Source organism: Rhinopithecus roxellana, chromosome 18 (assembly GCF_007565055.1).
Source record: "Rhinopithecus roxellana isolate Shanxi Qingling chromosome 18, ASM756505v1, whole genome shotgun sequence".
NCBI classification, from domain to species: Eukaryota; Metazoa; Chordata; class Mammalia; order Primates; family Cercopithecidae; genus Rhinopithecus; species Rhinopithecus roxellana.
Genome location: NC_044566.1, coordinates 65,210,747 through 65,236,883, shown reverse-complemented (window position 1 = coordinate 65,236,883; position 26,137 = coordinate 65,210,747). Strand labels below are relative to the sequence as shown.

At 38.9% G+C, this 26,137-nt stretch overlaps 1 protein-coding gene and 1 non-coding gene across 4 annotated transcripts in view; both read left to right on the top strand.

The window, feature by feature from the left end:
* Positions 1-26,137, top strand: part of MICU2 (mitochondrial calcium uptake 2) — a 110,910-nt gene that overhangs the window by 41,181 nt on the left and 43,592 nt on the right. For all 3 annotated transcript variants that reach the window (XM_010353213.2, XM_030922145.1, XM_030922146.1), the window contains exons 3-4: positions 20,462-20,493; positions 20,775-20,850. In XM_010353213.2, coding sequence (XP_010351515.1) covers positions 20,462-20,493; positions 20,775-20,850 — 108 coding nt within the window. The remainder of the gene's footprint in view (positions 1-20,461; positions 20,494-20,774; positions 20,851-26,137) is intronic.
* Positions 7,776-7,878, top strand: LOC115894684. Its single transcript, XR_004054815.1, has one exon. It is a non-coding gene; the product is annotated as a U6 spliceosomal RNA (small nuclear RNA).

The following is a 26,137-nucleotide window of genomic DNA, read 5'->3' as shown; positions in this document are numbered from 1 at the left end:
CAAAAGAAAGAGAAAAAAATCTTGACAGAAGCCAAAGAAGAAAAACACCTTATCTGTAGAAAAACAATGGTAAGAATTATATCATATTTCTTTTTAAGCAAGAAGAGTGTGGATAAATATTTAAAATTTTGAAAGAAAAATTTACCAATGTAGAATTCTGGATCCAGTGAAAATTATCCTTCAAAAGTGAAAAAGAAATACATTCTCAGACAAACCAAATTTGAGAGAATTTGTCACCAGTAGATCTGATTTACAAGAAATGTTCAAAGAAACATTTCTTCTTTGTTTGAAGAAAGATGTTCTTCAAAAAGAAGAAAAATGATATATCAGGAACTTGGCATGAAGAAAGGAAGACAGTTAAGTTAGAAAAGGAATACATGAATATAAAACTAAATCACATTTAAAATATTGATATAATAGATAACAGTTTAATCAAAATAATAACACAATATTGGATGATCAAATTGTATGGATAAGTGAAATGTATGACAGCAATGGTATAAGGAACAGGAGGGAGGAATTAGGAATACTTTTGTTATAAGATACTTGTACCACCCATGAAGTGGTATAGTGTTATTTGAAAGTGCACTAAAATTAGTTGCAAATATATATTGCAAACTTCAGGACCACCACTAAAAAAATATTTGTAATAAATAGAATTGACATTCTAAGAGAGGAGAGAAAATCAAGTTATGTAAAATACTCAGCTAAAACCAGAGAAGGCAAAAAAAGAGTAGAAGACAAAAAAATGAAACAAAACTCAAGTGCAATAGTTAGATATGGTAGATATCAATTCAGATATATCAACAGTCAGTGTAGATACGTATTTTATGCATGTTGTTTATAAGAAACCCACTTTAAATGTAAAGATACAGATAGAATAATTGCTAACACTAATCAAAAGAAGGCTGGAGTAGCTATACTGGTTTCAGATAAACCAGACTTAAGAGTGAGGGAAATTATCAGGAATAGAAAGAGGCATTGCATAATGATTTTTTTAAATGGGTGAGTACTCCAGGAAGACATAACTGTCTATAATGTATGTATACCTAACAACAGGGCATCAAAGCACATGAGGCAGAAACTGATGAAACTGCAAGGAGAAGCAGGTGTGCTCTTGGATGCTGTCATACTTGGAGATTTCAAGAGCCTTCTGTCCTTGATTGACAGATTCAGCAGAAGGAAAACCAATAAGGATATACCTGAATAGAATAGCACCATCAATTAACTGGCTCTAATTGACACTTATAGGATATTTCATCTAATGATAGCAGAATATACGTTCTGAAGCTAACCTGGAACCATTCACCAAGATAGACCAGATTTGGGGTCATAAAACACACTTAAAAAATTTACAAGAATAGGAATCATACAAGTATGGTCTTAGACCATATAGACTTAAACTAGAAATCAGTAACAGAAAGATAGCTGAAACATCCCAAAATATTTGGAGATTAAATGACACATTTTAAAATAACACATGGGTCAAATAAGGAATCTGAAAAGAAATTTTAAAATGTTTCCAACCAATGAAAGTGGAGCTGGCATCTTCAGAAGAGTATTTGGTACCTGGAAGAAAACCCTAGGCAAGAATGATTGAGATAACCCGGTGGAAAATGTAAAAACTTTTAGGACCAGTCAGAGAAAGAATAGTTTTGAATTGAATCAATGTAATATAGTCAGTGGGATAAGCTATGTAGCTAACTGGAGTCTAGATGTTGTTACAGGCACTCAAATTGAAAATTTTTACAGAACATTCTGCTACTTAGATATTTCTACAAGCATAATTGGGCCTGTTGGCCTAGTTCGTAACCCCTAATCTATAAATTGAGTGTAATTGCCATAATCCCAATGGGGTAGGTAAATGTGTGCTCACACATGTATGCACACGTGTGTGTGTATGTTCATGTTTTTTGACAAGCTGATTTGAAAAATTATATGGAAAAACACGGGGCCTGAACTAGCAAACACATTCTGAAAGAAGGAAAAAAATGGGGAAGTTACTCTTTCAAATAATGAGCTTTATCATAAAACCTCAGTAATCAAATGGCATTGGCATAGAGAGAGACAAACTGACCATTGGAACAGAATAAAGGGCCCAGAAGTGCAATGGAACTTTCATATATGAGAGAGGTGGCATTGTAAATCAGTGGAAAAAGAGGGACTGTTCAACGAATGGTACTAGTACAGTTAGATATGCATGTGGAAAACAAGCAAACATTTTTCAAAGATAATTTTAAAATCTGTCTCCTTAGGTTAGAGAAATCTTCCTTAAATAAGCCACAAAAAGCACTATCACAAAAGATTGATAAAATTCAACCATATTAAAATTAGAACTTCTATTCTTAGAGAAATTGAAAAGGTAAACCAAAAACTTCCAAAATTTAAGACAATACTTAGTATATGTAGAAAACTACAAATCAATAAGAAAAAGACAGCTTTTTTTAAAAAAAGGGACAGAAGTAATAAATAGGCATTCACAGAAGAGGAAATGTATACAAAAAATGAACATAAATATATTTACCCTTATTAGTGACTACAATAAGATATAATTTTGTACATATTAGATTAGCAACAATTAAGTTTGTTAATGACAGCGGTAGAAGGGAATGTAGATCAGTAAAGATTTTTATACCGTGTTAGTTGGACATGCCAATTGAAACTACTACTTTGGTCTGGGCACGGTGGCTCACCCCTGTAATCCCAGCACTTTGGGAGGCCAAGGCAGGTGGATCACCTGAGGTCAGGAGTTCAAGACCAGCCTGACCAACATGGAGAAACCCGTCTCTACTAAAAATTAGCCAGGTATGGTGGCGTGCATCTGTAGTCCCAGCTACTCAGGAGGCTGAAGCAGGAGAATCGCTTGAACCCAGAAGGTTGCCATGAGCCGAGATCGCACCACTGCACTTCAGCCTGGGCAACAGAGCAAGACTCTGTCTCAAAAAAAAAGAAAGAAAGAAAGAAACTACTACTTTGGAAAACAATTTAGAACTGTTTTATAAAGTTAAACATTAGCATAACTTTTGATACACAAATCCCATTCCTATATATACTCTATATGCAACAAGAATATTTGCCCCTGTGCAGTGGGGTATATGTATAAGAATGCTTATAGTAGCAGTGTTATATTAGCAAAAAAAGCTGGAAACAACTCAACTATCCATTAATAACAGACTGGATAAATAAACTGTGCTACAGTATATTCACACAACGGAATTTTACTGAGTAAAAGTGAACAAACTTAAACAATCAACTTTCATCATGGCAGCGTGAGTAACTCCATTGGCCCACTTCCCACTGAAACTGGTAAAAAAATTTAAGACCTTCCTTCAGAGTCTCTGGAAGTGGTCTTAGAGTCATACAGCACATTAAAAAACATCTGTTTAAGAAGATCTGTAAGAAAAGTGAGAGTCTAGGATGCTTGAACTAAGAACTCCCTCCCTACCCTGTCCCAGTTTGTTGAATGGAAACTTATTCCAAACTGGTGCAGCCAAGAACAGAGGGTTTCCTCTCTCCTCGGTACCCATTCAGAGGGCTTTCTTCCCAGAGAAACAGGATATCAGCATTTCTCATCCTGCCCCCAGCTACTTGTTGCTGAGGCTAGTTCTGGGGAGTGCAGCTGAGAAGTGGGAGCTCCCTTCTCCCACCCAGCCCTCACCTGTGAAATGGAAGCTCCACCTTGGGCTCTGTGCTACTAAGAATACTGGGACCCTGATTGCTCTTGTCTCAACTTGTAAGACAGGTTCCACACTGAGAGAGGCAAGTCAAGAAGACCTGAAGTTACACCATTGGTCCCACTCCCAGCCCCAGAGCCCAGCCCACAGATTTTGTGGGGTGAGAAGTGGAGGGTGTGGGCAACAGGTAAAACAAATAGCTCCTCATCTCTTCCCAGAGAAACTGACTTCATCATCAACAGAAAACGCAGAAGTTCAAGCCTAAGAGCCACACTCAAAAACAAGCAGAGGTTGTGGTGAAAGGTAATTTGGAGGACCCTGACAAATTCAATTAAGATAACAGGCTAAACTGTAGGCTGGCTGCTTTGCGGAAGAGAACTAGGGAAAGAGACAGCTGTAAGGAGCCCTCCTGGGGCCATTACAAATATTAAACACTGACCATGGAAATTATTCCTTCAAAGGACCCCAAATTAGTGGAGCTTAACATCTTGGTATGGTCAAGAAAAAGGAAACTAGAGTGCTACCCAAATTACTGTCATCCCAGGGTGACTGAAGGCATACCCCAAACTGCCTCCCTGAGGAGCAGTGTCAGAGGCTTAACACTGGGGGCGATAGTCTTCATTAAAACAATCCAGCTTGGCACTAAACAAAGAGCAAATAAGCAAATAGCAATAACAGCCCTGGGGAGCAGGGAATTGTTAGTAGTACTCAGAGTTGCTACAGTGTATTATCTGAAATGTGAGTTTTTATAACAAAATATTGTGAAATATGCAAAGAAACAGGAATATATGACCCTACTGGACAAAAGCAGGTAACAGAAACTGCTTATGATTGCAACCAGATATCAGATATACCAGAAAAAGACTTCAGAATAGCCATTGTAAATACATTCAAAGAACTAAAGTAAACCCTGATTAAAGATTATAATGTTTCCACTTTTATTATTCATTGGAATGCAATTAAACTATCAGAAGGCATTTAGCTAAATCAAGAATTCAGTAATTTTGCAGGCCAAATAATACATCCTTTATGCATATGCTGTACTTCATCTTCATTTTTCATCATGGATAAGAAGAATAATCTTGGTTGCATTCCTACAGATCATGATGAACAGCAAAATAAGGAAAAACAGGGCCAACCCACTGACCCATGATCTCCATGAAGAAACAGAGAGATACAAAACAGTCTAAGATTTATTAGATCCTAAACTGATTTTTTTTTTTTTTTTTTTGAGACGGAGTCTTGCTCTGTCGCCCATGCTGGAGTGCAGTGGCCGGATCTCAGCTCACTGCAAGCTCCGCCTCCCGGGTTTACGCCATTCTCCTGCCTCAGCCTCCCGAGTAGCTGGGACTACAGGCGCCCGCCACCTCGCCCGGCTAGTTTTTTGTATTTTTTAGTGGAGACGGGGTTTCACCGGGTTAGCCAGGATGGTCTCGATCTCCTGACCTCGTGATCCGCCCGTCTCGGCCTCCCAAAGTGCTGGGATTACAGGCTTGAGCCACCGCGCCCGGCCCCTAAACTGATTTTTACCTGGTATTTATCTTTTTGGATTTTTTGTAAATAATATACTTTATTAATAGTAGTTAATGAGGCTTATGTAAACCATCTCCCCATGCTCCTTTCAAGTAGACACTCATTCTTCCTGGTTCCATGATAGGCTTGAGGGAAATCAGTGTCATCCTCAGTCCTCCATTGTGCACTCTAAAAACCATCAAATGTGCTGCTTTGAGACCTAGCTTATCTAGCCAGAATGCCATTTCCCTTCTTACATTCTTTTCTGCTGAATTTCTTTAGCCTTACAGTTCTTTAGTTCTCATTTCCAGTGGCCTTCATTCTTACTCACTTCCCATGTCCATTACCTGGAATTGCTCCAGTTTTAAAATCTCAAATTGCAGAATCCCATTCTCTGGCAACAACTTGCTGTTGTCCCCACCTTACCTATTGTCTAATATCCAATGCACCTATTCTCAGATTTAATAAAAGCTTCTAGTCTCAACTATCCCATTATTCCCAAGCTCTCCACTATTCCAGGGTATTTTTCCTCCCCTGTAGCTACAGGTTTGTCATTTTGTCACTGAACTACTTGCAAATATCTTTCCCCTTTGTTGTTCTTGTCGGACTTAGCCTGCTATCAGCTTTGGGAGAAAATCGTGTGATTGTGTAGACCGGAGCCACTAATTTCATAGTCTTCACCTTCACCTAGAGTTTCCAATCGTTTTACACATGAATTAGCTTTCTCCTATTTCCTTCGTCAGCTCTTCTCAACTCTTGCTTCTTTTTTCAGACTTTTTATCACATCCTTTTTTCACATTTATAATATTATTTCACCTATTTTTAACTGAGCATATTAAGGCCATAAGCTAGGGAGTTCCTCAGATCACCCCTTCCTGCCCGAGAACTCGCCTACATGCTTTCTAGCCATTTAAACTGGAAGTAGTGCTCTTGCCCTGCTCAGGCTGATTCCTCCGCCGCCTCCTCTAGTTCCATCACTTTTTCTCTCCACTGTCTCATTCTTTTTTTTTTTTTTTTTTTTTTTTGAGACGGAGTCTGGCTCTGTCACCCGGGCTGGAGTGCGGTGGCCGGATCTCAGCTCACTGCAAGCTCCGCCTCCCGGGTTTACGCCATTCTCCTGCCTCAGCCTCCCAAGTAGCTGAGACTACAGGCGCCCGCCTCGTCGCCCGGCTAGTTTTTTGTATTCTTTAGTAGAGACGGGGTTTCACGGTGTTAGCCAGAATGGTCTCGATCTCCTGACCTTGTGATCCGCCCGTCTCGGCCTCCCAAAGTGCTGGGATTACAGGCTTGAGCCACCGCGCCCGGCCAACTGTCTCATTCTTTAAAACTTCCAAATAGTCTCATGTCTTCACTATCCTGAAAACTCCCTAGACATTAGAGATGTAAATTTAAGAATCTTCAATATATATGTACTATTTAAAGCTAAAATACTGGATGAGATCTCAAAAATGAGTTCAGGTAGAAAAGATAAGTCAAAGAACGGAGTGGTGAGTTACACCAATGCTTGGAGGTGGAGGGATGAGGAAAACCAGAGAAGGACCAGCTAAAAGTAGGAAGAAAACCAGGAAAGCAGAGTGTTGTGAAATTTAAGTAACGAAAGCATTTCGGCCGGGCGCGGTGGCTCACACCTGTAATCCCAGCACTTTGGGAGGCCGAGGTGGGCGGATCACGAGGTCAGGAGTTCGAGACCATCCTGGCTAACACAGTGAAACCCTGTCTCTACTAAAAATACAAAAAAATAGCCAGGCATGGTGGCGGGTGCCTGTATTCCCGGCTACTCGGGTGGCTGAGGCAGGAGAATGGCGTGAACCCGGGAGGCGGAGCTTGCAGTGAGCCGAGATCGCGCCACCGCACTCCAGCCTGGGCGACAGAGCAAGACTCAGTCTCAAAAAAAAAAAAAGCATTTCAAGGACGGAGTAATCAACTATGAAAGATGCTGTTGAGAAGTCAAGTCAGATGAGGACTAAGAATTGACCATTGGATTTGGCAATATGTGGGTTACTAGTGACCTTTATAAGAACAGTTTTGGTGCATTGTTGTAAACATGAAAACCTGACTAGAGTGAGTTTAGGGAAAAAAATGGGGAAAACAAAAAATAAACCCCAGAGTGGCTTGCCATAAAGAGAAAGAGAGAGATGAAGCAGTAGACGGAGGCGGAAATGCGATTAAGAGGATCTTTTAATGTGTGTTGGTAGATGAGACAGGAAAACGTGGCAGTGCAGGAAGAAGAAAGAATTTCTAAAAGTCCTTGTGAAGACCAGAGGGAAAAGAGTGTGAGAGCACAGTGGAAGCTTGGATTAGGTAGGAGCACAGAGTTCCTTCATGATAGTGGGAGAAAAGGCATACACACCACATGACAGCTAATGGGAGTTAGTCAAGTTGTTTATCATCTTTCTTTTTTTTCCAGTGAATTAGGAAGCCAGGTCATCAGCTGAGAGTGAAGAGGGGGGAAGGTATTGAGGTTTGCATAAATAGCCTTATAAAACAGTGAGAGAGTTGATGAATTGAGAGAAACTGTATGATCGACAGTCGCCTTATTAAAGTCCCCACTTGAGGTTATTAATTTTGAAGTTAAGTCTATTTATATGCTTGCTTTGGCAGCACGTATACCAAAATTGGAAAAATACAGAGATGATTAGCATGGCCCCTGTGCAAGGATGACACGTAAATTCATGAAGCATTCCATCTATTTTTTAAAATGTATTAAAAAAATAAGTCTGTTTAGCATGATTGTGGTGGTTCTTTCTCTCCACTGTGTTCAACTGTAAAAGTGCTAGCATGGAATAGGCAGAGAGTTGGATCTAGCCAGCGTTGGGATTAGCCAGGAGCATATGTTCAACTGTAAAAGTGCTAGCATGGAATAGGCAGAGAGTTGGATCTAGCCAGCGTTGGGATTAGCCAGGAGCATATGGCAAAGTGAAAGAGAAGCAAAAGGAGTCAGTGTGTACACAAGGGAACAGGTCTGATGGTTGACCGTGGAAGCTGAGCCAGGTGGCATGTTAGGACATGAGCAGGTGAGAAATAGTGAAAAGGTCGTAGATTCAAATAGATTGTAGGGCCCAATGAGATCAAAGGATAGTTGGAGTCCACACACAGTAAGTGAAGAACAAAAGAAGAATGAGCATTATTGTATTGTTGAGAGTACAGGTCCTAGAATAGGACAGAAAGTGAGTTTGAGTACTGGCTCCACCACTTAGTAGTATTGTGTCTGTGGGCAAAGTTATATAAGCTCTTAGCCTCGGTTTCCTCATCAGTAAAATGGGAATGCTAATAGTACCTACCTCAAAGTGTTGTTGTTTGTTTTGCTTTGTTTTGTTTAAGAGATAGGGTCTTGGCCGGGCGCGGTGGCTCAAGCCTGTAATCCCAGCACTTTGGGAGGCCGAGACGGGCGGATCATGAAGTCAGGAGATCGAGACCATCCTGGCTAACCCGGTGAAACCCCGTCTCTACTAAAAAATACAAAAAAACTAGCCGGGCGAGGTGGCGGGGGCCTGTAGTCCCAGCTACTCGGGAGGCTGAGGCAGGAGAATGGCGTAAACCCGGGAGGCGGAGCTTGCAGTGAGCTGAGATCGGCCACTGCACTCCAGCCTGGGCAACAGAGCGAGACTCTGTCTCAAAAAAAAAAAAAAAAAGAGAGATAGGGTCTTGCTCCATAGTCCAGGCTGGGGTGCAGTAGTGTGATCATAGCTCCCTGCAGCCTCAACCTCCTGGGTTGGAGCAATCCCCCCATCTCAGTCTCCAGAGTACCTGGGACTACAGGCACATGCCACTGTGCTCAGCTAATTTTTTAATTTTTGTAGAGACAGAGGTTTTGCTTGGTTGCTCAGGCTGGTCTTGAACTCTTGACTTCAAGTGATCCTCCCATCTTGGCCTCCCAAAGCATTGGATTATTCGTGTGAGCCACCGTACCTGGCAGTAAGTATTTTTAAGTGTAATTCAGCCTAAGTTGAAACTGAAAACTGAAAATTAATAAATTTTTGTAGCTTTGGAATACCAAAAGTGTCTGGAATGAGATGATAGAGTGGATTTTGCCTTAAGTCTTTACTAAGTTAAAGCAAGCAGATATTTGTAGCTCTTGTGTGTGCAGCTAGACCTTACAGTCATTGTCGGTAATAATATTTAAGGGAAAACTAAAACGGTGCTACCCCTACCCTTTAAAAATACCTATTCTACCACCTGTTAGACCATGATTTTAGCTTAAATTCCCTGAAGGTTTTTTTCACACATCCACGAGCCTGAGGTCACAGCTTAAACCTCTGTTAATGTCTTCATAACTAGTCAAGGGTAAGCAAAAATGGGTCACAGAACAGATGCCACTGTTAAAGTCCCACTTGAGGTTATTATTATACAGTTAAAGTAAGTTTGTTCGGCATAGTTGTGGTTGTATTTCTCCACCATGTTCAGTTGCGCAGTTGCTGGGCTGGGAAGAGAGAAGTAAGGCCTTGAGGAAGAGGCCACAGAAGTGTTGCCCTGTGCTGGTTTTGGCTGTTCCTTATTCCAGTGTATGGTATATGCCCTTATTTAACTTACAACGTGAGATTTTTTTGCGAATAAATACGTAAAGAATAAACAGACAAATGAACAGCCAACTCAGACAGCCAAATTCAGATTAACCAGTTGATTACTCTGAAAGGGTTATAATTAGGGTGACCATAGAATGTATTATGGTGCACGTGCCAGAGTTGCTCATGTGACCCCATATCTTTGCAAATTTATCTTGGACTTTGAAATTCCACAAATGAATCTTAAATTTGAAAATTAATTGCAGTTGAACTATGTAGTTTTTGTCTTTGCCACCATGGACTGTAGCTTAATCTGATTTGGGGCTCATCTCTTAATCTCTCTGAGATTGATTACTGCTCCCTAAAACTGAGTATCAATTATCTAATGTGATAATGGAATTTCACGGACTTGCCTGACAGTAAATTCACTTATTTAAAAACTCTCAAGCTTGTCGGCAGGGCGCAGTGGCCCACGCCTGTAATCCCAGCACTTTGGGAGGCGGAGGTGGGTGGATCACGAGGTCAGGAGATCGAGACCATCCTGACGGTGAAACCCCGTCTCTACTAAAAATACAAAAAAAAAAAAAAAATTAGCCGAATGTGGTGATGGGCGCCTATAGTCGCAGCTACTCAGGAGGCTGAGGCAGGAGAATGGTGTAACCCAGGAGGCGGAGCTTGCAGTGAGCCAGGATTGTGCCATTGCACTCCAGCCTGGGCCACAGAGCGAGACTCTGGCTCAAGAAAAAAAAAAAAAAAAGAAACTCAAGCTTGTCTTCTCTCCTCCCCCACCCTGGGAAATTTTTATTCAGAAGGTCTGAGATACGGTGATAGAATCTTTGTATAACCCTCCCACTTTCTATCTACTTATCTCTCTTAGATTCCTGTATGCTTAGCAAGCACCCTCTGAGTGTTTTGATCAAACAAGTTTGAGAAATATTTATAACCTATGTGAAGGTGTCTTGGGATGCCGGGTGTCAATTGTGGTAAAGGGTGGCATATTGGAGTCAAACAGGACCTGGTCCTCTTTCCACAGCTTCACTAGCCCCGTTATAACCTTGGGTAAACTACCTGACCTGACCTGTTTCCAAATCTATAAAGTAATAGTGTCTACCATATAGTGTTGTTGGGATGATTAAATTAGAGAATGTGAGAAGACCTGTAGCTGCTATAGGTTAAAATTAATAATTCTCAATTAAAAGTGTACAATTTTAAAAGATTAAAACCTTCTATCCACAAAATCTGTGTTCAGATCTTAACCACACTCATCAGGTAAACATTAGCAGCTACATATTTTAGATTAAGAAATAACACTTTTTTGTAAGAAACTAAGACGTTACAAAGTATAGAGCAGAAAATAAAGTCAACCAGATTGTCACCACCATTCAGAAATAACCAACATTAGCACATTTCTTTTTACAAATTTGAGACCATGCTTTATATGCTGTTTTTATACCCTAACTTTTTTTGTATAATGGATCATGAGTTATTTTCCTTGTCAATAAATATTTTTTCTAAAATACTGTTTCTGCGACTGTACAACACTATTTTATCAATATGCCATAATTTATTTAATTGATTCCCTAGGGTAGAACATTTGTGTATAATTTTTTTACTTTTATAAATAATGCTGTAGTGAATATACTTTTTCATATGCCTTTGACTGTTCTTCCTTGATGATCTTATCCACATCAGTGATTGCTCTGTTCCCTGAACACTGATTTTCATACCTGTATCTCCAGATCAGACCTCTCACCTGACCACGAGACCCATAATATTCCTTGTTTCTTGAACATCTCTGAGAAGTACCAGAGGCATCTCAGGTAAAGAACTCTATATGCACTGCAGATGCTCTGTCCCCACCCCACCCCACCCCCAAGTACACACAGACACCTGTGCCTACCCCATCCGCAGTTCTTCTGTTAACTGCATCAGGATCTGTCTTACTTGACATCGTATTCCCAACCTAGCACAGTGCCTGGCACAGATGTTAGATAGATTCATAAATACATCAATCAGTACAGACTCTTACATAATGAAATGATGAGTTAGAATCCATACATTTCTGGCCGGGCGCGGTGGCTCAAGCCTGTAATCCCAGCACTTTGGGAGGCCGAGACGTGCGGATCACGAGGTCAGGAGATCGAGACCATCCTGGCTAACACGGTGAAACCCCGTCTCTACTAAAAACTACAAAAAACTAGCCGGGCAACGTGGCGGCGCCTGTAGTCCCAGCTACCCGGGAGGCTGAGACAGGAGAATGGCGTGAACCCGGGAGGCGGAGCTTGCAGTGAGCTGAGATCCGGCCACTGCACTCCAGCCTGGGCGACAGAGCGAGACTCCGTCTCAAAAAAAAAAAAAAAGAATCCATACATTTCTTTAAATTTTTATTTGATTTACCCTATGTTACAGGTACTGTGTTAGGCCTTGGGGATATAATGGTGAATAAAACATACTGTTATTACATTAACAGAATTCATGATAATAGTGTAAGAGTTTCAGTAATAGACTAAAATCTGGTAACATTTCAGCAGAGAGATCAGTGAGGGCTGGAATAATCAGATATTTCACAGAGGATATGAGAAGCATGGATAGAATTTCCCTAGGTAAAGCAGGAAAAGGGAGAATATGCCATATGAGGAGATATATCATTAAGATGCTGTAGCATTTGTATTTTTAAAATTGAAAATCTATTTCTGGTCTCACATGTTCATCCAGAATCTTATCATTCCCTATTCAAAAGTGGAGCCTTTGTCCCTCCCCTTGTAACTTTGTGGCTGCCTCAACTCATAGAACATGTGCAGTAGAGACACTGTGAGACTTCTAAGACTAGGCAATAAAAGGCAGTAAGTACATAAAGCCAGTTGCCAATATTCTTAATGATGAAAGATTGAATACTTTGCCCCTAAGATCAGTAACTAGGCAAGGCTGTCCATTTTCACTACTTGTCTTCAACATTGTGCTGGAAGGTCTAGCCAATGCGAAAAGGGAAGAAAAAGAAATGAGACCTACACATTTAAAAGGGAGAAATAAAGCTGTCTTTGTTTATGCACAGGATGATGACCTATGTAGAACATGCCAAAGAGTCAATATTAAAGCTCTTAGAGCTAATAGTAAGTGTATCAGGGTCACAGGATAGAGCAGCACTAGATAAAAATCAGTTGCATTTTTTTGTGCTAGCAATCTCAGATGTGTCATGCTGAGTTTCTGCGAGCCTCTAGCTATCCTTAACACCTTCCCCGTACACTCTAGCAAATTACCCGACCACCTAGCTACAGAGAAAATAGAAATCATTAGATAGGAACCACCTCAGCCTGCTCTGCCAAAACTACCAGCCTTGGCACTTAGCTTCTCCTGCCTTCTCATCACAATAGAGGAGACTGGCGGGACCTGCCGTCTGGTCCTAGAACATTCCAACACACACCCACCTCAGAACCTACGCACAGGATGTGTGTGATGCTTTTAACCGCACGTTCCTGAGCTAATTCATACACTTGCGATCTTAGCTTAAGCAACTCATTTGGAGAAGCGTTCCCTTACCTCCCCCTCCCCCACGTTACATAATCTCTTAGCTGCTGTATTTCCCTTTTAGATCATTTTTAAACGAAATAATTTGTTGTGTATGATGCTGTTATTATTTCACAACGCTTGAGGTTGCAAAAAACAAAAGTCTTTTCATCCCTTCCAAAACTAATGTATTTGAAGACCATACTTTGGAAATTGGCAAGGAAGCCAGTTTTAGGCATTTTAGGGAATAACCGTTTGTCTCCCTTTAGAAAAAATACAACCAGAGACCATCTTTGCATTCACTGTTTAAATATTCCAGCAAACATAAACAAGCCATATACTTTGTTGAAGGAAAATAGCACCACTGAATTTGTCCTCTTTTTTTCTTCAATTACCACTTAAAATGTTTTATTTATTGATTTTTATTTTTTTAATTGACCCATAATTGTACATAATTACGGGGTACATAGTGATGTTGCAATACATGTAATGTGTAGTGATCATATCACGGTGATTAGTATATGCATCTCAAACATTTATCATTTCTTTGTGTTGAGAACATTCAGTTTCCTCCTTCTAGATCTTTGAAACTATGTATTACTGCTAACTGTAGTCATCCTACAGTGGTATATAGAACACTAGAACTTTGCCCTCCAGTCTCATTGTAATTTTGTACCTTTAACAAATCTCTTCCTATCCCACTCTTCCTCCCACTCTTCCTAACCCCTAGTATATTCTGTCCTACTTTCTACTTCTATGAGATCAACTTTTTTTTGTTTAAATGGAGTTTCGCTCTTGCTGGAGTGCAGTGGTGTGGTCTCGGCTCACTGCAACCTCTGTCTCCCGGGTTTAAGTGATTCTCCTGCGTCAGCCTTCAGAGTAGCTGGGATTACAGGCGCTCACCACAACACCCATCAATTTTTGTATTTTTTAGTAGAGATGGAGTTTCATGGACCATGTTGGTCAGGCTGGTCTTGAACTCCTTACCTCAGGTGATCCGTCCGCCTCGGCCTCCCAAAGTGCTGAGATTATAGGCGTGAGCCACTGCACCCAGCTGAGATAAACTTTTTTTTAGCTTCCACATATCAATGAGAATATTGGGTGTTTAACTTTTGATTCTTGGCTTGATTTCACTTAGCATAATGTCCTCCAGTTCCATCTGTGTTGCTGTTAATAACAGGATTTCATTTTTTTAATGGCTGAATAGTATTCCACTGTATGCATGTACCACATTTTCATTATCGGTTCTTCATCTATCGTTGGACCCTTAGGTTGATTCCATGTCTTGGCTGTTGTGAATAGTGCTGCAGTAAGCATGCTGGGGAGATGCAGACGCCTCTTTGATATATTGATTGTTTTTTCCTTTGGGTGAATGCCCTGTAGTGAGGTTGCTGGATCATATGGTAATTCTATTTTTAGTTTTGTGAGGAACTCCAAACTGTTGTCCATAGTAGTATATGTTCTAGTTTACATTCTCACCAGCAGTGTATTAGAGTTCCGTTCCTGACCGGTGCAGTGGCTCACGAGTGTAATCCCAGCACTTTGGGAGGCTGAGGTGAGAGGATTGCTTGAATTCAGGAATTTGAAACCAACCTGGACAACATAGCAAGACCTCATCACTATTAAAAATCAAAAAATTAGCCAGGCCTGGTGGTGCATAGCCATAGTCCCAGCCAGTTGGGAGGTTGAGCAAGAGGATTACTTGAGCCCAGGAAGTTGAGGATTCAGTGAGCTATGACCATGCCCCTGCACTCTAGCCTGGGAAACAGAGCAAGACCCTGTCTCAAAAAAGAATTCCTTGTCTCTGCGTCCTTGCGAGAGTTTATTTTTTGTCTTTTTGATAATAGCCATTCTAACTGGGATGAGACGATACCTCATTATAGTTTTGATTTGCATTTCCCTGATGATCAGTGATGTTGAGCGTAATTTTTTTTCCCCATGTGTTTATTGGTCATTTTGTATGTGTTCTTTTTTGAAGTGTCTATTCAGGCTCTTTGCCTGTTTTTAATTGAAGTATTTTGTGATTTTTTTGCTGTTGAGATGTTTGCACTTGCACATTCTAGATGTGAATCCCCTGTCAACTGAATAGTTTTGCAGATATTTTCTCCCATTCTATAGGTTGTCTTTTTACCCTTGTTTGTTTCCTTTGCTGTACAGAAGCATTTTCGTTTGGTATCATCTCACTAAGATATTTTTTGCTTTTGTTGCCTGTGCTTTTGAGGTCTTATTCATAAAATCGTTTCCCAAACCAATGTCCTGAAGTATTTCACCTGTTTTCTTATAGTGGTTTTGTAGTGTCAGGTCTTACATTTAGGTCTTTGATCCATTTTGAGTTGGGTTTTTTTTTTTTTTTTGAGAGGGAGTCTCGCTCTGTCGCCCAGGCTGGAGTGCAGTGGCCGGATCTCAGCTCACTGCAAGCTCCACCTCCGGGTTCCCGCCATTCTCCTGCCTCAGCCTCCCCAGTAGCTGGGACTACAGGCGCCCGCCACGTTGCCCGGCTAGTTTTTTTTTTTTTTTAGTAGAGACGGGGTTTCACCGTGTTAGCCAGGATGGTCTCGATCTCCTGACCTCGTGATCCGCCCGCCTCGGCCTCCCAAAGTGCTGGGATGACAGGCGTGAGCCACCGCGCCCGGCCGAGTTGGGTTTTATATAAGGTGAGAGGGTTAGATCCAGTTTCATTCTTCTGCATGTGGATATCTAGCTTTCCCAGTACCATTTATTGAAGAGACTGTTCTTTCCCCAGCTTAGGTTCTTGGTGCTTTTAACTAAAATCAGTTGGCTGTAGATACATCATGTATTTCTAGGTTCTCTGTTCTCTTGGTCTGTGTTTCTGTTTTTATGCCATACCATGCTGTTTTTTGGTTACTACAGCTTTGTAGTATATTTGGAAGTCTGGTAGTTTGATGCCTCCAGCTTTGTTCCTTTTGCTGAGGATTGTCGTGGCTATTTAGGGTCTTTTATGGTTCTGTAGAAGTTTTAGGATTTTTTTTTCTACTTCCGTGAAGAGTGTCGTTATTTTGATAAGGATTACATTGGATCTGTCGGTTGCTTTGGGTAGTGTGGTCCTTTTAACAATATTAATTCTCTGATCCACAAGCAGGGGATGTTTCTCCATTTGTCTGTATCCTCCTCAGTTTCTTTCATCAGTGTTTTGTAGTTATTTTTGTGAAGGTTTTCACCTCCTCAGTTAAATTTATTCCCAGTTGTTTTGTGTGTGTGTGTGTGTGTTTGTACCTATTGCAAATGGGATTCCCTTCTTGATTTCTTAGTTCTTTGCTTGCATGTAGAAAATGCTACTGATTTTTCTATGTTGATTTTATATCTGCAACTTTACTGGATTCATTTATTCTAAGAGTTTTTTTGGTAGAGTCTTTAGGTTTTTCTGTATATAAGATCATGTTGTCTGCAAAGAGGAACAGTTTGACTTCTTCCTTTCCAATTTGGATGCCCTTTATTTTTCTTTGTCTTGCCTAATTTCTCCGACTAGGACTTCCAGTTCTATGTTGAATAGAAGGGGTGAGAGTGAGCATCCTTGTCTCATTTCAGTTCTTAGAAGAAAAGCTGAGAGCTTTTAGTATGATGTTAGCTGTGACACCACTTTATTAGTGATATGAGGAAGGTTAGTTTTGCTAATGCATCATTTTCTGCCTTGGTTTCCATTATAGCTGTGACTGAATAAAAGCATTTATTAGAGTATAATCAGCTCTGTCTTAGGTTGATTCTAATATTGATATCAAGTTGTCACATATATTTATGAAAAAGTTATAAAATGAAGGAAATGTGTCTATTGTCTAACTTTTATGTATTAGAAGACTACTGACCTCTACAAAATGAAATTAAGTTATATAGTACTGGTATTGTTTTTATAATTATGATTATCAAATAACTTTATTTTGGCCAGAAGCATATTTATTTGATCTGTAAGAACACTTAATGTGTATAAATGCAGGTTTACTATTTTAAGTATTAAAAGGTCTGCCTACCTATAACAGGATATGCTGTATCTGGATTTTACTTCATAAATCCTTTGTAAATAGTGAAAACCACATGGTGGAATCTCTACTATGGGTGGAATCCTTTTAAAACATTTTACTTCCTGAGCCAAAATTCCGTCCTGGTGCTTCAAGATCTATGCCGCCTCCTGCAAAAAAAAAAAAAAAAAAAACCCCAATGTGTTTTTCTTGTTTTCATATTCATACAATGAAACATTACAACCTCAACTCTAGATCTATCTTTTTTCCTGTGTTTTCTGTTATTTTCATACATAAGTGTGTGAATACATATAAAATAGCTATGAAAATAATGCGACTGAATTTTTTATTTATGTGAATGTGGAAATAGCCAAAGAAAGAGAGACAGGAGTGCCCCCCTACGCCACATTGAAAAAAAAAAACTGAAACAAAAACAGAAGGAAAAATTAGATTTGCCAGATGGGTTTTATCCTTAAATAGAAAAATATTGTCCAGAAATACTTAGGTGTATTTAATACGGCCTTGCCTTGTTACTGCTGTCAGGAGAAATAAGGTCATGGCTCCTGCTGTGCACGTCAGACCACGGACCTCTTATTTTGCTGCTCAGCCTAGGAACAAGTAGTATAGAGTAAGCAGCCTGGGTGAGACAACTGTCTACCAAGAAAACCCTACCAGAGTGTTCTGGATTTGAAACACCACAACTTCTCATAATACTCAGTGAAAGGTGCATTAAACTGAAAAGAAAGAGGAAGCAGGAGAGAACAGGTGTTCACTCCTAGTATCTCTGCCTTGTCTTTTTTTTTTTTAAATCTAAAAATGAATTTTTTGTAGGAGAATAGTAGCTTCTAAACTTTTCACCAAAAAGTTAATTTCTTCATTGTTTTCTAATTATTTATTCCATTTGAATTAAAAAAATTTGAAAAGATGTTTTTACAACTTAAACTACATTATCTGTTTCTCATTTTTTGATGATCAAATTTTTATATACATATCAAATAGAACTTGTAATCTACATGAAATAATGAAAAGCAGCAAAACTCCTCTATAATCGTGCCGTGCGTAATTATTCAGTTTTGTTAAGGGTTGAAAGTAGGCCGCAGGTTCTTTTTACTACTATCATGGAATTCAAAGAGTCTAACACCTGTTTTTGAAAAATCTATATGAGATATGAAAATAAATCCTTCAATGCCCATGTTGTTACCTAATTCCTCTTGCCAATTTGTTTTACATGTAAAGTGGGGATATAATAATTTATCCAAAAGACAGGGACCTGGATGAGAAGACATTGTGAAATCTTTTCTGATTTGTTTATTCAACAAATATTTAAATGTTTAACACTGAACTACATAAAAGTAAAACAGGTATGAAATCTGCCTCCATAGATTTTATAATTTACTTTTTTTTTTTTATTATTATACTTTAAGTTCTAGGGTACATGTGCATAACGTGCAGGGTTGTTATATATGTATACTTGTGCCATGTTGGTGTGCTGCACCCATCAACTCGTCAGCACCCATCAATTCATTATTTATATCATGTATAACTCCCAATGCAATCCCTCCCTATAATTTACTTTTTATCTGTAATTCTGGTGTTATATTATTCAATTAGTTCATGACTTTATTGCGGTATTTCATTCACATAGTATTGAATTTTATTGGCTTAGCTGTTTGGCAGCCAGACTTCTAGCTGGAGGGAAGCAAACATTACCTTCTTTACTCACTCAGTTTCAAGTAGAAGGATTTTTTTTTAAACGATTTTTGAAAGACCAAAAAGGAATCTAACCTTCAAACAGATAACACCCCTTAGAAATAATCTGATTTCTAAGAAACTCTTAGACACCATCCATTTTGCTACCTTAAATTCTTGGTCCTCTTCTGCCTTCAAAATGTCAATCATTGCTTTCTGGAATACTTTAAGTTGGATGTAAGGATTAATTCCCTTTTTAAAAACAGATAAAATTGTCTAAAAATAAAAGGGCATATGGTAATGAATATTTGTGGCATAACGTTAGGAAAAGCAGAGAAATAATGATCAGTTTGTTTTTTAAGTTAATTGACTATGTAAAGATAAGTAAATACATGTATTACACAGTTTTTTGGAGTTCATTATCAGCATTATAAGACTACGTATTATATACACATTCACTCACTTAGATTTGTACAATACATGGTAATTTTTATCTGTTTGATTATCTGATACTACAACACCACCTAACAGTAGAATCTGGGCTCTTTGGCTGGCACATAATAGTTTCTCCAGTGAAAAAATTACCCCAAAATATCAACACCTAAGCTTATGAACATAGTCATAGATGTTTCTAAAAAGTATGTAGTCATATTCACAACTAATGTTTTGATTAATAATGTAAAAATAAATCCTGACAGTTTACTAATACCAAATAATAGAATTTGCCCTTGTAGATTTATCGTCCAAATTAAACAACCCAAACTACAGAAAAGGCACATCTAAAAGCACTCTTTTTTAATGTGCCACCTGAATTTTCACAGACCATGTAATTGTACTGAAGGAACTTCATAGACAAGAGAATTTTGAGAGCAGTAAGTAAAGTTAGTGCTGTATATTGCTTACATAAGAGACAAAAATGAAACATTTTTCAGTTTTGTTCTAGATGTTGAAAATGACTTGAGGCTATCATCAGAATAAGTCCTGAAAAAAAAGAAACAATGTAATGGCTTTAGAATTATGGTGGATATTAGGAAAATGATGTAGGCAGTAAAGAGGGTGGCTGAAAACCTGGAAGAACTTTGACTCTCTGTTACCCAATAGGAAATTATTAAAAGTTAACTACTTTAGAATGGATGGTTATGTTGGCTAGACTTTTACATTTGACTGGAGAGTTACAAGCCTAAGAGGACTTTCCAGAGTTCAGAAAAAGGAAGCTTTCTAAATCATGAGTGTTTTTTCCTAAATCAATGAAAGTAAAAAGAGAGTGATTTTAATAATCACATGAAGAAATTATGTTTGACGAGAATTAATAATATGATTCAGACAACTAGGATAACTCATAGATGGTTGTATATGATTTCATATGTATGAAATAGGGTGAGTGAAATTGAAAATGGATCTTGTGTGAAACTATAGTGTCTTTGTGTTTAGTCTTAGAATTCTCTGACTCATAATTATGGCTTAAGAATATTAGCTAAAATCACAAGCTTTTGCTTTTTAAATAAATATTTAGTTGTTTGTTTTGTCTTTTAAATAATTTTCTTTCTTAGTGCAAGCTGAGTTTTACCAAAGAATATGGATACTAAACAATGTTTCTTCTTTGTTGTAGGTAAAACTTCAGTCAGGAAGCTGACAAAAAAGGTAAGCAACATGTGGGAGGGGGCAGAGTTTGTTTTTGGTAAGATAGAAAATGAACGTTTGGCCGGGTACGGTGGCTCACGCCTGTAATCCCAGTATTTTGGGAGGCCAAAGAGGGCGGATCGCGAGGTCAGGAGATCACCATCCTGGCTAACATGGTGAAACCTTGTCTCTACTAAAAATACACACAAAAAAATTAGCTGGGCGTGGAGGCGGGCGTCTGTAGTCCCAGCTACAAAGAAAATGAACTTTTAGAAGTTAAATTTTAATATGTGTATTCAAAGGACATCGAGGATACACTATCAGGAATCCAAACAGCTGGCTGTGGATCAACTTTTTTCAGAGACCTTGGCGATAAAGGTAATTTTGATTTCTGTTCAATTTTTAGTTATGTGTTTTATGTAACTGAAGTATTATTGAGGAATTAAGGTATGATATTTGCACCATGTTATTTAATAGGTGTTTTTAAACATCATGACATAGTAAGTAGGAGGTAACTTTGTCAAAGTCTTTGAGCAATTACAGATAAATTACTAAACCATCAATGTTAATTAAAGCCTGGAGAGGGTATGAGGCAGAGTATCTAAAATAAAACATGAGAAGCCTGCAAGGGCATCCAGAGGAGCACCACCACTTAAGAGAGGGGACGGAAAGAAATGGTGGCAGAGTCGTCAGAGAGGCGGAGGAACGCCAGGGAAGTGTTATCACAGAAGCCAAGCAGAGAAAGTATTAAAGAAAAAAGGAACGTGTCAAATGTGAAAACCGCGTAAACTTAGGGAGTTGAGTGAGCTAAGGACTGAGAAGTATCCGCTGTACTTAGCAGCTGGAAGTGTTTGACATTTTAACAGGTACAGTGGTGCTTTGTTATCCACGGGGTATTGGTTCCAGGGCTCCCCTTGGATACCAAAATCCGAGGATGCTCAAGACCCTCATATAAAATGGCATCATATTTGTGTATAGCCTACAAACATCCTCCCATGTAGTTCAAATCATCTCTAGATTACTTATAATACAATGTAAATGCTATGTATATAGTTGTTATGTTCTGTAACTCTGTTTTTTATTTGTAGTGGTGTGGGTTGTTTTAGGGTGTTTTGTTTTTTTCTGAGACAAGGTCTTGCTCTGTTGCTGGGTTGTAGTGCAGTGTCACAGTCATAGCTCACGACAGTATCAAACTCTGGGGCTCAAGCACTCCTGCTGCTGCAGCCTGCTGGGACTACAGGTGTGCACCACCATACACGGCTAATTTTTTAAATTTTAGTATAGACGGGGGTCTCACTATGTTGCTCAGGCTGGCCTCAAACTCCTGGACTCAAGCAGTCCTCCTGACTTGGCCATTGAAAGTGATGGGATTACAGGCATGAGCCACCACACCAGACCTATTAATATTTTTGATCCATGGTTGGTTGAATGCATGGATGCGGAGGGCCAACTACTATACAGGTCAGTGATGGGATGAGATCTAAAGCCAAGTTGCAGAACACTGAGAAGTGATGGGAGATATGAGAAAAGTAAACACAGACCTCTTGAGAGACGTGGTCATGAACAGAGGAGTTAGAGGGTAGTAGCTAAGGATAGAGAACAAAGGCCAAGAGAATCTTGGTTTATTGTAAGTGGTGAGCATGTTTCTTGTTGATGAGAAGGAGAGGTGGAAAATACAAAGGAAGTATGAATAGGACAAAATCCTGGAAAATAGGAAAGAAGGGATTGTCTTCAGAACAGGAGTGGAAGGATCAGCATTCCACAGGGAGGATGTCTTTCCTATTGTATCAGGAGAAAGAGATGAACAAATGAGCATTTTATGCAGACATTTGCAAATTACTGGCAAGCAAATGAGGGCGGTGTTTTGGAGTAGCCTTGATTTTCTTTATAAAATAGGATTTAGGGGCCAGTGTGGTGGCTCACACCTGTAATCCCAGCACTTTGGGAGGCCAGAGTTCGAGACCAGCCTGGCCAACATGGTGAAACCCTGTCTCTACTAAAAACACAAAAAATTAGCTAGGCATGGTGGCAGGTGCCTGTAATCCCAGCTACTCAGGAGGCTGAGGCAGGAGAATCGCTTGAACCTGGGAGGCAGAGGTGGCAGTGAGCTGAGATTGTGCCATTGCACTCAATCCTTCAAGGACTAAAAGAGAACGTACATTATGGAAGAACAGAGTCATTGATCAGTGTGGTTGTGGAATAGAATAGATGGACAGTTAGGATTTGCTAGGCAGAGGAATGGAGGAAGTCATGGCCTAGGGAGTTAACAATGTTAGGAGCAAGAGAGGTTTTAACTAATGAGCCATGGAGTCTAAGCAGAGACAATAGAGAAGAAAGTAAAATCGGAAGAAAATTTTAAAAAGAAAATAGGAAAGTCAAGAGGGAAAAAAAAAAAAATCCCATTTCATGATAAACTCCAGGAAGAAGAAAAAGCCTGCAGAGAAAGCTGCCAGTGAGGTTGAAAACGGATGTGGATGCCCAAGAGCAGAAAGGAACTATGGTCATAAAGCAGGTGTCTGAATTTACAGTTTCTCAGCTGAAGCACTTGTAGGTGATTTCAGGGTTCAGGGAGTGGTCGTAGAAATAGGTATTTAAAATAGAAGTAGTTGGCGTAGTTGCTTTAGTGAAAGTTACCAAGGGCCTGAGAGATGGACCACTCTATTCTATAAGTGTAGAAAAAGTGTTCCCCTGAGGTAGGTGGTAAGTTAATTATTCTTTCCTGTTGTCTAAAGAAGGAATTGGAGAATTAAGAAACAAATGTGATTTCTAAATCAGTGGTTTATAACCTTTCATTGAATGCGGCAGAGCTTTCACAGTTATCTCAAGAGATTTACAACATTCTCAAATCAACATTAATTTTACGGCTGAGTGCATTAGCTCACACCTGTAATCCCAGAACTTTGAGAGGCCAAAGCAAGAGGATAGCTTGAGCCCAGGAGTTTAAGACCAGTCTGGGCAGTGTAGCAAGTCTCCATCTCTACAAACAATGTAAAAGAAAAATTAGCCAGGCATGGTGACGCACACCTGTAGTCCCAGCTCCTTGGGAGGGTGAGGTGAGAGGATCGCTTGAGCTCGGGAGGTTGAGGTTGCAATTGCAGTGAGCTGTGTGTGGTCACGTGGGCAACAGAGCAAGACCGCGTCTCAAAAAAAAAAAAGTTTTAAATTGAGAATAAGTTTATCACATAACACTCTATGGAAAAGAAAAATATGACAAAGGTATAACTCCATAAAATCAATGTTAATCATGTATTGTTTATTTTTGATAAATATCTATTTCTGCACGTTCCTCAGTGTATCAATATTTAGTGGACTTTCATTATATTCTACGAGTATTAGTTCCTTATACTAAACTGTCTACTTATCTTTACACCCACTTCACCCCACCCCTTACCAATTCCTTCCAGTCCTAGCACCAGAACATCCCTATATACTTTGAGGTTAACAAGCTCCTAAATTTTTTATAGTGGGAATTTACTGGAATGTAGTATATGGTTAGTGAACAAAAGTGCGTATTTTGAAGTTGACAGACTTAAATTCAAATTTTTCCTAGTTTTATTACCTGAGGAAATTACTTAATCTCTTTCATCCTCACTTTCATCACCTTTTAAAATAAGATAGTAATGCCTTCCTTATGGGATTGTTGAAAGAATTTAATAAAATAAGATGTTTTAAACATTTATGGTATCTGGTACATGGCCTTAAAAAATATTAAGAACAGGAGTTTTAAGCCTGGTTTAGATTCCTAGCTCTATTAGTTAGCTGTGTAACCTTGGGCAAGTTGGTTTTAGTTTTCTTACTATGTGTCTGGTACATTTTAAGTTTATAATTGGTAATATTGCCATATGTTTTTTGTAAGATTTAATATTAACTGGACCTTAGCCTCTTATTAAGGAGTTTGTAAATAAATGGTATTTTAAAAATCAAAGTTAATAAATATCTTGTAAGGTTTTACTTTAGGAAATTACTAATTTGGCATTTTAAAGTAGATTTTAAGCAAAGTGTTTAAAGTTCAAGTACCAATATTTAGATCAGAGCTTTTTCCATGATGTAGACTTTTCTGGAAGCATTTTGAGACTTTTAAGAAAGGTGTTTACCAGTTGCGAAAACTCAGATAATCTCTGTGGATATAAACTGAACTATCTTATGATTATATGATTTTTTTTTCCTGAAGTAAGGAAGGCCGAGGAGGGTTTTATAATAGTTTTGACTAAGGGCAGAATATGAGAACCAGAGTAGATTAATTCAGCTTTTGTGTAAAACTCTACATAAATATAATGTGATTTTAGAAATTCTATTAAAAACTGTTTTCAAGAAAAATGCATAAAATAAAAACTGAAAAGAGAAAATTTAAATCATCTTAAGAAAAAAAATGGAGAGATAAGAGATTAATCCTTGAAAACTGAAAAGAGAAACCCATTTCAAGACCTTAGAAGCATACTGTGCTTCTGAAAAGAAGTACCTGTACAGCTTCATCACTGCATTCATGTTCCAGACTCCTGGTAGTGCCTCAAGTGCTGCCTATGACCTTTATATGGAATACCATACTCCTGCTACCTGCTAAACAGCTTCCCACTTCTCAGCTACCCTACTCTATAAAGTCATCTGTGAAACTAGTAAACAGAGTCTTATGCTTCCTCATTTTTTGTATTTTGTTATACTGTACTCTCTGGTTTCTAATCTTTCTTAATTAAACCATAAGTTCTCAAAGTGGAAAAATATGTGTGGTTATTTTTATATCCCCAGTTGCTTGGTATGTTGTCCAGCAACATTCTCTGACCCATAATAGATGCTCATCTAAAATTAACTACGTGCTAATTACAAATTATCCTGATCTATTTCAGTGAGTCCCTTGAGTATTTTTGCTATATAGTTTTAGCCTTTCTGTGTATTGAAAGTATGAAGACTACATGTTTTTTAAAATATTTCTCAGTTAAAACTTTCAATAATTTATGTTGGTCTTCTTCCCAATTAGTATTCATTGGGGCCAAGCATGGGGGCTCATGCCTGTAACCCCAGCACTTCGGGAGGCCAAGGCAGGAGGATCACTTGAGCCCAGAAGTTCAAGACCAACCTAGGCAGCATAGGGAGACCCCCATCTCCACAACAAATATAAACATTAGCTGCACATGGTGGCTCACGCCTGTAATACCCTCTACTCGGGAGGCTGAGGTCGGAGAGAATCACTTGATCCTAAGAGGTTGGCTTCAGTGAACCATGATTGTACCGCTATACTCCAGCCTGGGTGACAGAGTAAGACCTTGTCTCAAATAAAAGAAAAGAGAAATAAAATATTTAAAAATTTAAAAAGGATTAATTGGTATTATTTTGTCAACAAAATTAGATCCATTTTGTAGTACTGCTTTCATACATTTTAGAAATAATGCATCAACTCTTTTTTTTTTTTTTTGAGACAGAGTCTGATGTGATGCCCAGGCTAGAGCGCAGTGGCGCGATCTCAGCTCACCGCAACCTCCACCTCCCGGGTTCAAGTAATTTTCATGCCTCAGCCTCCTCTTTATCAAATATCTGAATAAAAACATGAAATTATCTAATTTTTATTTCTTCTTTATCAAAATACTTCATTTGGATGTGAATTATTTCTAAGATATACTAGAAGAAAGTTCTGCCTCCTAATGAGCAGTATTTTGTCAGCTTAATAGTTACT